At 38.4% G+C, this 12500-nt stretch overlaps 2 protein-coding genes across 2 annotated transcripts in view; both read left to right on the top strand.

Annotated features, from left to right (window-relative positions):
- The window catches only part of LOC306867755 (fibronectin type III domain-containing protein 10-like), a 2065-nt gene extending 1192 nt beyond the window's left edge, over positions 1-873 (top strand). The window contains exon 3 of the mRNA XM_079413606.1: positions 251-873. The gene's annotated coding sequence lies outside the window, so the exon portion shown is untranslated. The remainder of the gene's footprint in view (positions 1-250) is intronic.
- A 2735-nt stretch (positions 874-3608) lies between these two features.
- Positions 3609-11768, top strand: LOC306867732 (RNA polymerase II subunit A C-terminal domain phosphatase SSU72-like). Its single transcript, XM_079413576.1, has 5 exons — positions 3609-3811; positions 5000-5143; positions 8768-8907; positions 9470-9588; positions 10870-11768. The coding sequence occupies exons 1-5, from the start codon at positions 3732-3734 to the stop codon at positions 10969-10971; spliced, it is 585 nt and encodes a 194-aa protein (XP_079269702.1). The 5' UTR covers positions 3609-3731; the 3' UTR covers positions 10972-11768.
- The last annotated feature ends 732 nt before the right edge of the window (positions 11769-12500 follow it).

Below are 12500 nucleotides of genomic sequence, written 5' to 3'. Positions count from 1 at the left end.
AGCTCTTAGCTACTAACTAACAAACTCTGCGCTTCTACTACTGACGAGAAATAGAAAACTAGGCACAGTTCTGAGAAGCTCAATGTGAGTGGCGTCCAGTTCTTAGAAAAGACATGTTTTAGCGCAATTAAAAATTTGACTAATCGAGTAAGGAGTCGCGAACGACTCAAAGTCAAGGCATTGCATTGTGGGATACAGCGCACCGCAGAAATAGTTGGAATAATATGACAGTATGCCATTCCGAACACAGCCATCCCTTACGAAAATTAACCAGAGACTTACTGCAGTAAAAGTTGAGTAGCCATGATATTTCTGGCGTATTGATTACCAGTTATACAACCACAGTTTTACTACAAATACCATGGTTAAACTATGATTAGTGTTGCAAAACCATGTGGTTGCCATGGTTTCACCATGTTTTCTGTGTTAATTGTCATAAGGGATACACTTAGCTATACACGACAAGCTTTTTTCCTGTGTTTATGTGTATTTTCATCTATAGTCTCGTTTAATTATCCCATTTACCAAAAAACTGTGCACTCATTGATATTTAGACTGATAGCTATATTAATATTGGTTTTAGAAATGCTAACTAACTGCATATGATGGCTTTGTGTAAGGTAACAACGGTGTTTTGAGGCTTACTGAGTGTAGTTTGGAAGAAAAGCTGCTGTACTTTTATTGGAGGGACGCTGTAGTTTTGTTCTCTGTGTGTCAAACCCAATAATTTCCATACAGTATGCCTTATCTTTACATGACTCTTCTAATTCTGAGTTAGTAATATTCACCAAAATAAGGACCCGCTGACTGGCTGAACAGTCTTTTGAATACTGTGTTATATAAACCTTGTGTCAATAAAAGAGGATGAATTTCATGAACAGGCTGGCTTTGTGTTTACAGACTGCAGGCAAACACAGTTCTTTCATGCACCTGTCAATTTACAGATTTTCAGACTAATGGAAAGAAAACAGTTTCTTTTATAGCACTTTTATCTGTTTCTATCTGTAGATTTCTATTACAATACATACCTCTAAAGGCTGTTTTCTCAAAATGAGATTTTTCTCCTGCACTGAGCCAAACATCTCCACATTCTAAAGGTTTTTACTGAGGGGGATTTTTAATTTATAATTTGCCTGTTTTTTTTTTTACAATATTTTATGACATGATTTTTTATGGAGTGATAAAAGAGATATCCAAAAAACCTCTAAGTCTAATATGTCAACAAAATGAAACGATTTTGAACCTGGCTTCACCCAATGTTGACATTTTTGTTCTAGAAATGTTTGCAAATTAGTGCATATTTAATTAGACAACACCTCATTTGCATATTCCAACATAGCATTTCAGAAAACATGTAGATGCCATTCTTCTAACGATGTAACAAGTACATCGTGTGTTTTGGGAAGTGTTCCCGGTTCCGGGTGACCTAATTAATGCAGCCTAACAATCCTTCAACGGATTTGAATTATAGAAATGTGATCGTGTATTATGAATTATTTTTTTAACCTGCAATATGCACTTTAATCTTCCTTAAGCGTAAAGGAGCAACTGTATCTAAAGTGCTAGAAAAGTTGTTCTGAGCTGTTGGATATGCTGAGGAATTGAGATAAATCAGGAAGATTACTTACAAAGCAGTCTTTTGTGGTAGAGGTGATGGTTCTACCATACTTGTAACAAGGAGTATAATTCACAGTTATAGCTATATGGAGTTTACACAACACTAGATAATGATCTGAGATATCATCGCTTTGCTGCAGAATTTCAACACCACTAACATCAATTCCATGTGACTGTATTAAATCTAGAGTATGATTTCCACAATGAGTAGGTCCTGAAACGTGTTGTCTAACCCCAATAGAGTTCAGAATGTCTGTGAATGATGATCCTAATGCATCTATTTCATTATTAACATGGATATTAAAATCACCAGCAATTAAGACTTTATCTGCAGCCAGCACTAACTCAGATAGAAAATCAGCAAATTCTTTAATAAAGTCTGTATGGTGCCCTGGTGGCCTGTATACAGTAGCCAGTACAAACATCACAGGGGGTTTATCACTAACACGTGTTTCTCTAGATAATGTTATACGCAGCACCATAACTTCAAACGAGTTATACTTAAAGCCTGCCCTCTGAGAAATACTGAGAATATTGCTATAAATTGTGGCAACACCTCCCCCTATAGACGTATTGCAGATGAGCAAACACCCTAAAAAATACATCTTGCAGATGTAAATGCAGACATCAAATAGATGTCTCCGAGATGTACATGTGCTATCAGGGATCAGACTTTTTATTCATATTTTTGAGATATGTTGTAGTCAGGGAGGGTACTGTCAAGCTTAACAAATCAACCCTGTCACATAAAATTAAGATGGAAAATCATTACTTTTTCAACATTTTATTTTAATCCATAAGTATATACAATATACTTGCAAGGCAAGGCAAGGCAAGTTTATTTGTATAGCACATTTCATACACAGTGGTAATTCAAAGTGCTTTACATAAAAGAAAGTGAAATAGACATTTAAAATCAATAAAAACATGGAAATAAAAAAAAAAATAAAAAAAATAAAAATAAAATAAAAATAAAAATACTTATTTAATTGCTGCCATACATGGTCTACTCTCCTCCAGTTACATGAGAAGCAGTGGCCATTTTCAGTGAAAAAACACAACCCCGTCACAAATATATGTATTTCTCATTGTTACGGGGTTGTAAACTTGTGACAGGGTTCAGATTATTTGCTTCATTTATTAATCATTTTAATGAAAAAAATATAAAATAGTCATGGTTTCAGTAAATATATGAACTTCAAAATCATGACAACTCATATTTTTGTTTTAAATATAATATTTGATGTAATATGTGACAAGCATCGTTCATCAGAAATTGCTCCCACATTTGCAGCAGAAGACAGTGTTGTCCATGCAGATAAACAAGAGGACAATATGAGACATTTTTATTTAAGGAAATGCCTTCAAATGTTTTCAAACCTTTTTTACCAAAAGAATAGATAAGACAATTAAGAATAAAATTATTTCTTGCTGATTACCATCTGACATGTTAAGAGCTAAAACAATAAAATTGTGGTTTCAGTTAAAATTTTAAATTAAAAATATTTTTTTACAAAAATAAAGACACAATTTGTGTGTTTTTAGCTTCAGTCCTATAAAAATGTGAAAATGATGACAAATGTTGCATTTGTTATGATTAAATGATCAGGGACACATGAACAGCAGGTACATCTTTGTTTTATAACAGTTTCTGTGTAAAATCCTTTTCTTTTTAAACCAATCCCAGTTTGTCCGTCACAGGGTTGAGAAAAAAGCTGTCTAAAGCTGAAAACACTCAAAATAATAAAAGCTCTTTAATGCCTGAGGTGGGAAATGTGATTTTTTTGGAGGTTTGATATGTGCCTAATGATGTATTTAGAAGTGAAATAACATGTAGTTTGAAAATATGCATATTTCCATCTGAAATGTTACCTAATCCCAGGAATGACCCGTATGTAAATTAGGCATGTGCGTTTTCGTGTCTAATAACACGTGATTGGCTGTGTTTTTCTGAGGCCTCAGCGGAAGCCCCGCCCACTTCCCCTCCCCCCATTGTGACGCCGCACTGAGAGCTGCGCAGCGCAGACGCCATTTTCTCGTCCTCAGCGGATCCGAGTAGAAGCGTCGAACCGATCTCTCGAAGCCGCTCCTCTCTCACCGGGCTTTAGATAGCGATGCCGGCCCATCCGCTGCGTGTCGCGGTCGTGTGCTCCAGCAACCAGAACCGCAGCATGGAAGCGCACAACATCCTGAGGTAACGACGAGAAACCGACCCCGATTTCATCCGCCTCGCCGTTTCGTCCTTCTTCTTCAATCGGTGTCCAGATGGTCCAAACGCGGATCGGAGTCGAACCGGGACAGTCAGACCTCGAGAAACGAAACGAACCGAATCGAGCCGGAATCATTAAAAAAACAAAAAAACCGCAGTTTTTACGCAGTTTTACGCGTCCAGACACACGGAAGCTGATGAGACGCATAAAAGCTTAAATTGAGAAACAGAGAAAGTTCTGGAATAAAGTAACGGTAGACAGACTAAAGAAGTAATCAAAGACTTAGATTTGTGTTTGTAATGCAGTGGTAATGATGGCTACCAAACCCTACTGCAGTACCACGCTAAAATACCATGGTACTGCATCATAATTCACCACGGTATTCATAATAATACCATACTACATGTCCTACATCCACGGAACATGTTTGTTATCCTGATAAACTGAGGAAAGAAGTATAGATCTTAGTCAGGGAAGTGCTATATTTAAACAGAAGCGAGGCTGTGAGGGACTCAAGTACAGTCCTGAAGACTCCAGGAAGCCGTATCTGACCCTGGAGCACAAAACCAGTCACGAGGGGCAATTATTCAAAACTGAGATTCATACATCATCTGAAGCTGAATTAATAATATCTCCATTGATGTATGGTTTGTTATGATCGGACAATATTAGTCTGAGATACAACTATTAGAAAATCTGGAATCTGAGGGAGCAAAAAAATCTAAATATTGAGAAAATCTCCTTTAAAGTTATTCAAATGAAGTTCTTAGCAATGCATATTACTAATCAAAAATTAAGTTTATGGTAGGAGATTTACTAAATATCTTCATGGAACATGATCTTAATATCCTAATGATTTTTGTCATAAAAGAGAAATGTATAATTTTGATCCATACAATGTATTGTTGGCTATTGCTGCAGATATAGCTGTGTTACTCATGACTGCTTCTGTGCTGCAGGGACACATGTATTAGTGGTGAGATGATAATCACATAATCACAGGCCATTAAGCGGCGTGTTTGTCCTCACAGCCTGGTTTCTGACTGAGGTCTGTGTTCAGGTTGATCTAGGTCCGGTAAGTCACCGCAGGTCAGGGAGGATCCCAGCTCTCGTCATGTGTTTGCTGTTCTGATGTGTTGTGGTCTCTCACCGTCTCTCTGTTATTCCCACAGCAAGCGAGGGTTTGATGTGCGTTCCTTCGGCACAGGAACCCATGTGAAACTCCCAGGACCCGCTCCGGACAAACCCAACATTTTTGACTTCAAAACCACTTACGAGCAGATGTACAACGACCTGGTCCGTAAAGACAAGGAGCTGTATCCCTAGCATACACACAGATGCACCTGCCAGAGCCCCAGAATCAAACCTTGATCGATTAGACCACTAAAAGAACACTGACCACATGCCAGAACACTTGGCATCGATGGTTCCATGAAGAACCTTGAACATCCGTGGAATCTTTCTTTAGTAAACAATTTCCTATAAGCCCCGTTCACACCAAGAACGATAGAGATATAGCTCTAAAAATCATTCTCAATATAGCAGAGTTCACACCGCCGCTATAACGATATTGTTGGAATCGCTTTCAGAACGATTTTTCCAGCTGATGAATGATAGAAGTATTGACATCCAATCAGAATCTCTCCTGCTGTAACGAGCTCGAGAGTTTAAAGCGGCAGACGAGCTTAGAGTAAACAGACGATATCGTTCTTGGTGTGAACGGGGCTTTAAAGTGGAAAAGGTTTAGATTTCAAGATGTTCTTCACACTAACAGCGTGTCCTAACTACACGCGACACACGATAAAAGATCTCTTTCACGTTAATCAGAGTTTGTCCTAACTAGCGACACGCAAAACTTCTATTTTAGAAAACATTTCAATTTCTGCGGCATTGTGGCTGGATCAACAGCGTTCAAACTATGACGGTGATGATCTCAGGTACTGATTACCTGCTTTATTCAATGTCAGAAGTGTCTAATATGAGTTTGGATATCTTGTTGCGTGAGTTTATAGCTATACTGAAAGCAACAACAGTTTACCTCGGATCTTCAAAAGAAAACAAACGTTAAAACTGCGAACTAACCAGATGGGATCAGTCACTCAGTACATACGTTTAATAATGGTTTGATATTTAAGAGTTAGATTATAAAATGAACCATTTCGTTAAGTGCAGTGTGCTTCCAGAGAGGCTCCGCCCACACACGCTTCTGATTGGCTGCGATATTTGATTGATTCGGTCGCGTTTGGTGTGGACAAACAAGCCGTCGCGTCGTGTGTAACTACGACACGGTGTAAGAAAACACTTTTTTTCATGAGCAACCCAGAATGATTCTTTTATGGCATCGCTCTGCAAAACTATTTTTTGAATGTTTAATTTTTAGCACGATTATCTTAAGAGCTGCAATATAACACATGGTTTAAATCGCTAGAGCTTCAGTACGAGCCTCGACGTGTTAGTGACCGAAGATGAGCTCCTCGTTTTGGTTCTGTTGCTCACATTAAAGAGGATAGTTCACCCAAATCAATCGTTCTGTCGTGATTTACTCCCTTTCTGTTGCTCCAAACCTGTGTGACTTTATACTGTGAAAGAAATGGAGTCCAGTGCAGTGTTCTTTAAAATCTCTTCTGCTGTGTTTCACTGAAGAAAGTCAGTCATACGGGTTTGGAACGACATCATGGTGAGTAAATATCATTTCTCTGTGGGACACCTGATGACGTGATGGTCTGCCGTCTAAATGAATGGTGAGGGTGTAGGACCGTCTCATGGGCAGGAAATCTTCTCTTGGGTTCGTCAGCAGCTCGTTTATTAATGTCCGTTTGGATGAAATGGGAGCCGCTCTTGTCTTTTCCAGACTCTGAATCCTGGAGTTGACAGGAAAGCAGGTCACGGATTGGTTCCTGTAATGCGTCACACATGACTCGCGTGATTGTGTTCGAGCTCAGAGCAGATTACACTAAACCACACGGACTCCGTTAGTTCTGGATTCAGCTGAAGTCAGGTATTGCCATGTGTGTCCCTGGAGCACAAAACCAGTCATGAGGGTTCATTTGTGAAACTGAGATTTATACATCATCTGAAGCTGAATAAATAATCTTTCCATAGATGTATGGTTTGTTATGATAGGACAATATTTGTCTGAGATACAACTATTAGAAAATCTGGAATCTGAGGGAGCAAAAAAATCTAAATATTGAGAAAATCTCCTTTAAAGTTGTTCAAATGAAGTTCTTAGCAATGCATATTACTAATCAAAAATGAAGTTTTGATATATTTACGGTAGGAAATGTACTAAATATCTTCATGGAACATGATCTTAATATCCTAATGATTTTTGTCATAAAAGAGAAATGTATAATTTTGATCCATACAATGTATTGTTGTCTATTGCTACAGATATACCAGTGTTACTGATGACTGCTTCTGTGCTGCAGGGACACATATATATATACATCTAACCAGAAGCGTCTGACAACTATAAACTCAGAATCCAGTTTCTTGATGACAAACCCGTCACCTGTAGAAGATTGAAATAATAGTTTTATATGGAGCTGTTTTTCAGCGTTTGCTAGGTCAAGCATCACTAGCACTAGCGTTTGTGCTCCAGACAGGAATGATTCCTCAGATCACGTGTCTCGAGTCCAGCTGGGAACTCATTTGGGGAAGCCACATTTCTTAGATTGCGTGCGTGTTTTGTATAGGTCTTATTGGCTTTTTTAACCCTCATGTTCCAGTCATTTTGACCTGGAGAGGGATTTGTTTTTCATGAAAATGCTAGTTAATGTTCTCATATTAGACTAAAACTAACTGACTTTACTCACACAAAGTATAACAACTTCACAAAAAGATATTCTTGTACTTTTTTGTGGGTATTTATATCCCGCTCTGTTACACTTGTGGTATTCCCGTTCAAAAATGGCCGTACTGTAAAATGATGCTATGTTTTTAGCAAATATTTGATTGTGTTTATTCGCTTGTTTTCTGTCAATCAGCACAGGTTTTGTTTCATTTAGGATCTGATTGATCATAAGCTTCATTGATCTGAGCTCAAGCGCCTCATTGTTTTTATGAAAAAGCATTATTTGTGTATAATTGAGTCAAAGTTGACTCTCAAGCTGATGTGCATGAGCTCAGATCAGTGAAGCTTATGATCAATCAGATCCTAAACACAAGACCTGTGCTGATCCACAGAACGCTTGAATCCAAAGTGTGCTGATGATAGCGCAGCGACAGATTTACAGGCTGTGTTTTAAAAGGCCGCTCACGTTTGACCAGGAACACCAAATTATGTAAAGGATATAAGTTACTGCCATGAGAGGAAATAAACTAGATTGAAGATATGCAGTCTATAACAAGCCTTAATATTTATGCAGCGTTGCTTCTCAAGTACATTTCTCATTATAAAGATTTTTAGACATGTTTAATATGCCAAAAACAACTTGTTTTTTTCATCATTCACCCGATGAATGATAAAACAGGTGAAAAAAAATCAGATTTTTTTTTTCTTTTAATGAAGCAAAAATAAGAATAAAACAAAGCTAGATTTGCAGTGATGTGACAGGAAGCCAATAGAAAATGAATGTCGCAATATCTGATAAATGGTCATAACTAGTCTAATTTACAGCAGATTTCAGAGCAGCAGCGCAAAGAAAATCAAAAATGTTTGTTTGTTGTTGTTGATAGTTGGATGTTCATTAGACCATGAACTGTCTTGGTTTATTCTGCTGATAACTGGACTGTAATTATGAGCTGCACTTTGACCCGTGCTGTGAGAAGTGAGCGGTCTATAGTTGAGTTAATGGACATCAGAAGGGGTTTCCTGAGGTTGACCAATAGATGGCGCTAGTGTGTGTGTGTTTCCAGTCTTTTGATCCTTTGCAGACACCAGGTTTGATGTGTTGTGGAGACTCCAGTGTTTCGTCTTCCTTGACCGCTCTGCTCAGATACACACAGAACGGGATCCTGCACATGCTGGACCGCAACAAGCGCATTAAGACACGGCCCGAGCGCTTCCAGAGCTGCAAAGAGCAGTTTGACCTGGTGATCACCTGTGAGGAGCGTGTGTACGACCAGGTGCTGGAGGGTGAGGAGCGTGTATGTGTGTGTGTGTGTGTGTGTGACGACCAGGTGCTGGAGGGTGAGGAGCGTGTGTGTGTGTGTGTGTGTACGACCAGGTGCTGGAGGGTGAGGAGCGTGTGTGTGTGTGTGACGACCAGGTGCTGGAGGGTGAGGAGCGCGTGTGTGCGTGTGTGTGTGTGTGTGTGTGTACACGACCAGGTGCTGGAGGGTGAGGAGCGTGTGTGTGTGTCTGTGTGTGAGAGAAAGAGAGAAGGGTGTGTGTGTGTGTGTGTGTGTGTGTGTGTGTGTGTGTGTACGACCAGGTGCTGGAGGGTGAGGAGCGTGTGTGTGTGTGTGTGTGTGTGTACGACCAGGTGCTGGAGGGTGAGGAGCGTGTGTGTGTGTCTGTGTGTGAGAGAAAGAGAGAAGGGTGTGTGTGTGTGTGTGTGTGTGTGTGTGTGTGTGTACGACCAGGTGCTGGAGGGTGAGGAGCGTGTGTGTGTGTACGATGAGGTGTGTGTGTGTGAGAGAAAGAGAGAAGAGGATGTGTGTGTGTGGCTCCAGAATCACGGCTGTGTCTCTTTCAGACCTGAACTCTCGCGAGCAGGAGACGTTCCAGCCGGTGCATGTCATTAATGTGGATATTCAGGACAATCACGAGGAGGCTACGCTGGGGGCCTTCCTCATCTGTGAGCTCTGCCAGTGTGTGAGTACAGTCAGAAACACCTGGAGTTACTGCTTTCAGTTCAATAAACTTGCTCTGTGCCAATTCTTTATGCTCATGTTTCATGCTCTCAAAAAGAAAACTCAGGGTTTCCCCAACAGTTTAATTGATGTTCACAAAAGCATACACACATTGTTTCACTGATTTAGCAAATTTCTGTAAGAGTGGTTTCATGATTTTACAAGAAATTAGGGATATTATAGTTAACTACACAACAAAACAAATAATGTTGTGTATAATTTCTTTTTTTCTTTAACTTATTTGATTTCAGCTGGTTGCCAAAGCACCATTTCTTGTTTTCATGCAGTTTAACTTGATGGACTAATATAACGAACTAAAACGGAATAAAAGCATACAGCCATAAAAATAACCAAATTACATTCATATTTAGTCTTTTAGCAGGTGCTTTTATCCAAAGCGACTTACAAAAGAGGACAACAGAAGCAATCAAAGCCAACAAAAGAGCAATGATACGCACGTGCTATAAGTCTCAGATTAACACATTTAGTGTTTTTAAAGAAAACAAGCCGTTAGAAAATGAATAGAGAGCAAGTCTTAAAGGGGAAAGGGCTTTAAATCAAGAAGAAAGAATAGAATTAGAATAGAGTGCTGGAGTTGGAGGGTCAAATAAAGAAGGAACAGTTTTATTTACATCATTTAGTTGATTTTGTTTTTTAAAATGTCTGGTTTGTTTTAAAATGTAATGTATATTATTACATTTTAAAGAATGTATTATAAATTTTATTATAATTTTAATTCAAATTACAATGAGTTTTACCAGGTAGTGGTGGGTGTTTCATATTTACTTAAAAATATACAAATAAAATTAATTAAAACTATAATTTCTTAGTAATGCAAAAATAAGTAAATGCTAAAGGAATAGTAAAATAAACGTGTAAATTGTGTAAAAACGTTGTTAATCAAAAGCAGTTTACACAAGAATGGTTTTATCAACGATTTACACGTTTCATGCACATTTGTCACCATTCTTTTGTTTTTAGCACACAATTTTTTTGAAGAATGCTTTTCTGAGTAATAAGAGCTCTGCTATTCTTACATATTTGCATTAAATGTGCTAATTTGACAATGATTTTAGACATCCGTTCTGCTTGCGTTTCATGAACTTTCATGAGCAAACGATCATTCTTACGTAATCTTTGGAATCCAGAAGGAATGCAGTAATTGGGCTTGTTACATAAACCTTGCATGAATGTGTCCGTTTGCATAAGAAGGGTTGTTTACGAGTGTTTGGTCTGTCTCCAGATTCAGCACACGGACGACATGGAGAACGAGATCGATGAGCTTCTGCAGGAGTTTGAGGAGAAGAGCCACCGGCCGTTCCTTCACACCATCTGCTTCTACTGATTGACGCAGAAACTGACGCGGCACGCACATCCAGCTAACCCTGTCGCTGGCAGTCATTCTGTTTACCGCCACACAGACCTCAGACGGGAAGATCCGCGCGGTGCTAACCCCAAGGGTTTGGTTTCGATGACTCTGAGCGCTGTAAATGGAACGAAGGAACGGTTCTAGAGTAAACCTTGCGCTGTCACGAGAACCTGCTTTGAGCGTTTAGGACCTGCGACAAACCCGTTAGCGATTAAACCCTAACGAGTCTGTTCCAGCTGGACACTGACTATATCTGATCACGTGTAATGTTTCATAACGGTGTTATCTTTTGGTTTTCTCTTCAATTTATTTCAGCGTTATTTAAAGATGGGATTTGATACCTCTTGAGCGTTTTGTTTTCCTTTGATTTTGTAAATGAAAAGATGATTCTATAATTGTACCTGAAGCAGCCCAGAGTGCCTGAAATTATTCTTGTAAATATTGCGCTATAAATGAATGAATGAATAAAGCGTTGATGAATCTCAGTGAATGTGTGTTTCTGTATTAAATAGCACGGCAGAGTCCAATTTACTACGTAATTATACACCACCTGGGAAGGATACTTTGGAAATGTAATCGTTACCGTATTTAAAATGCAAGTACTGTAACTATTTCAATGACTTTATTAAAGTAATGTAATTGATTACTTTTCTAAATTTGTTTTCAACTGTTAATCATTCTGAAGCATTTAAAGCACAGGTTTAATCTCACAGTAGACTTCTGAAATCCTTCATCACTTGAATTATGAAAATAAAACAGTGAAATGCAAACTCAGAATATGACGCAAACCTGCAATAATTAAATGTGTTAAACAACACAAATGTATCTAATCCCATTTTATTAACCAATGTGTTTGCTGACCTTTGATGACCAGTTCAATCATACTAATAAGCAAAAATGACTTTAGATGAACTAACAATTGTGCTTGATTGTGTTTGTTTTATTGCTGAAGAGTGCTGAAGCCTCTTCTCCTGCGTTCTGCTGTACAGATGTGACTTTACTCTTCCTTCCTGAGGTTTATTCATCACACTTTCTGCTGTGAAAGGCCTTTTATATTTGCTATAATTAAAACTTCTTGTATTAATATTTAAAAAGCAGTGCAAAAGTAACGTGACGCATTACTTTCCATTAAAGTAGCTACGTAACGTAATTAGTTACTTTTTTAGGGAGTAACGCAATATTGTAATGCATTACTTTTAAAAGTAACTTTCCCCAACACTGAGTGTAAACGGCTCTTTACATTACGTTTACGTTACATGGTTTTATTATAGTAAAAGTGGAGTAACCATGTTTTTTAAATATTTGTATAACCAGTTTTACTACAAATACCATGGTTAAACTATGGTTAGTGTAGCAAACCCGAGGCTAATTTGTGGTTACCATGGTAACTATAGTATAGGTTTTTTTTGTAGTAAAACCATGGTTAGTTTTCGTAAGGATATAGCGGAGAACAAATACAATGATTACCTTAGGATAACAATTTCAGAAACGATTTTGTTTGCAGT

The sequence above is a fragment of the Barbus barbus genome (assembly GCF_936440315.1).
Source record: "Barbus barbus genome assembly, chromosome: 49".
Classification (NCBI taxonomy): domain Eukaryota; kingdom Metazoa; phylum Chordata; class Actinopteri; order Cypriniformes; family Cyprinidae; genus Barbus; species Barbus barbus.
Note: the sequence above shows the minus strand (reverse complement) of the source record. Positions and strands in the feature narration are given on the sequence as shown.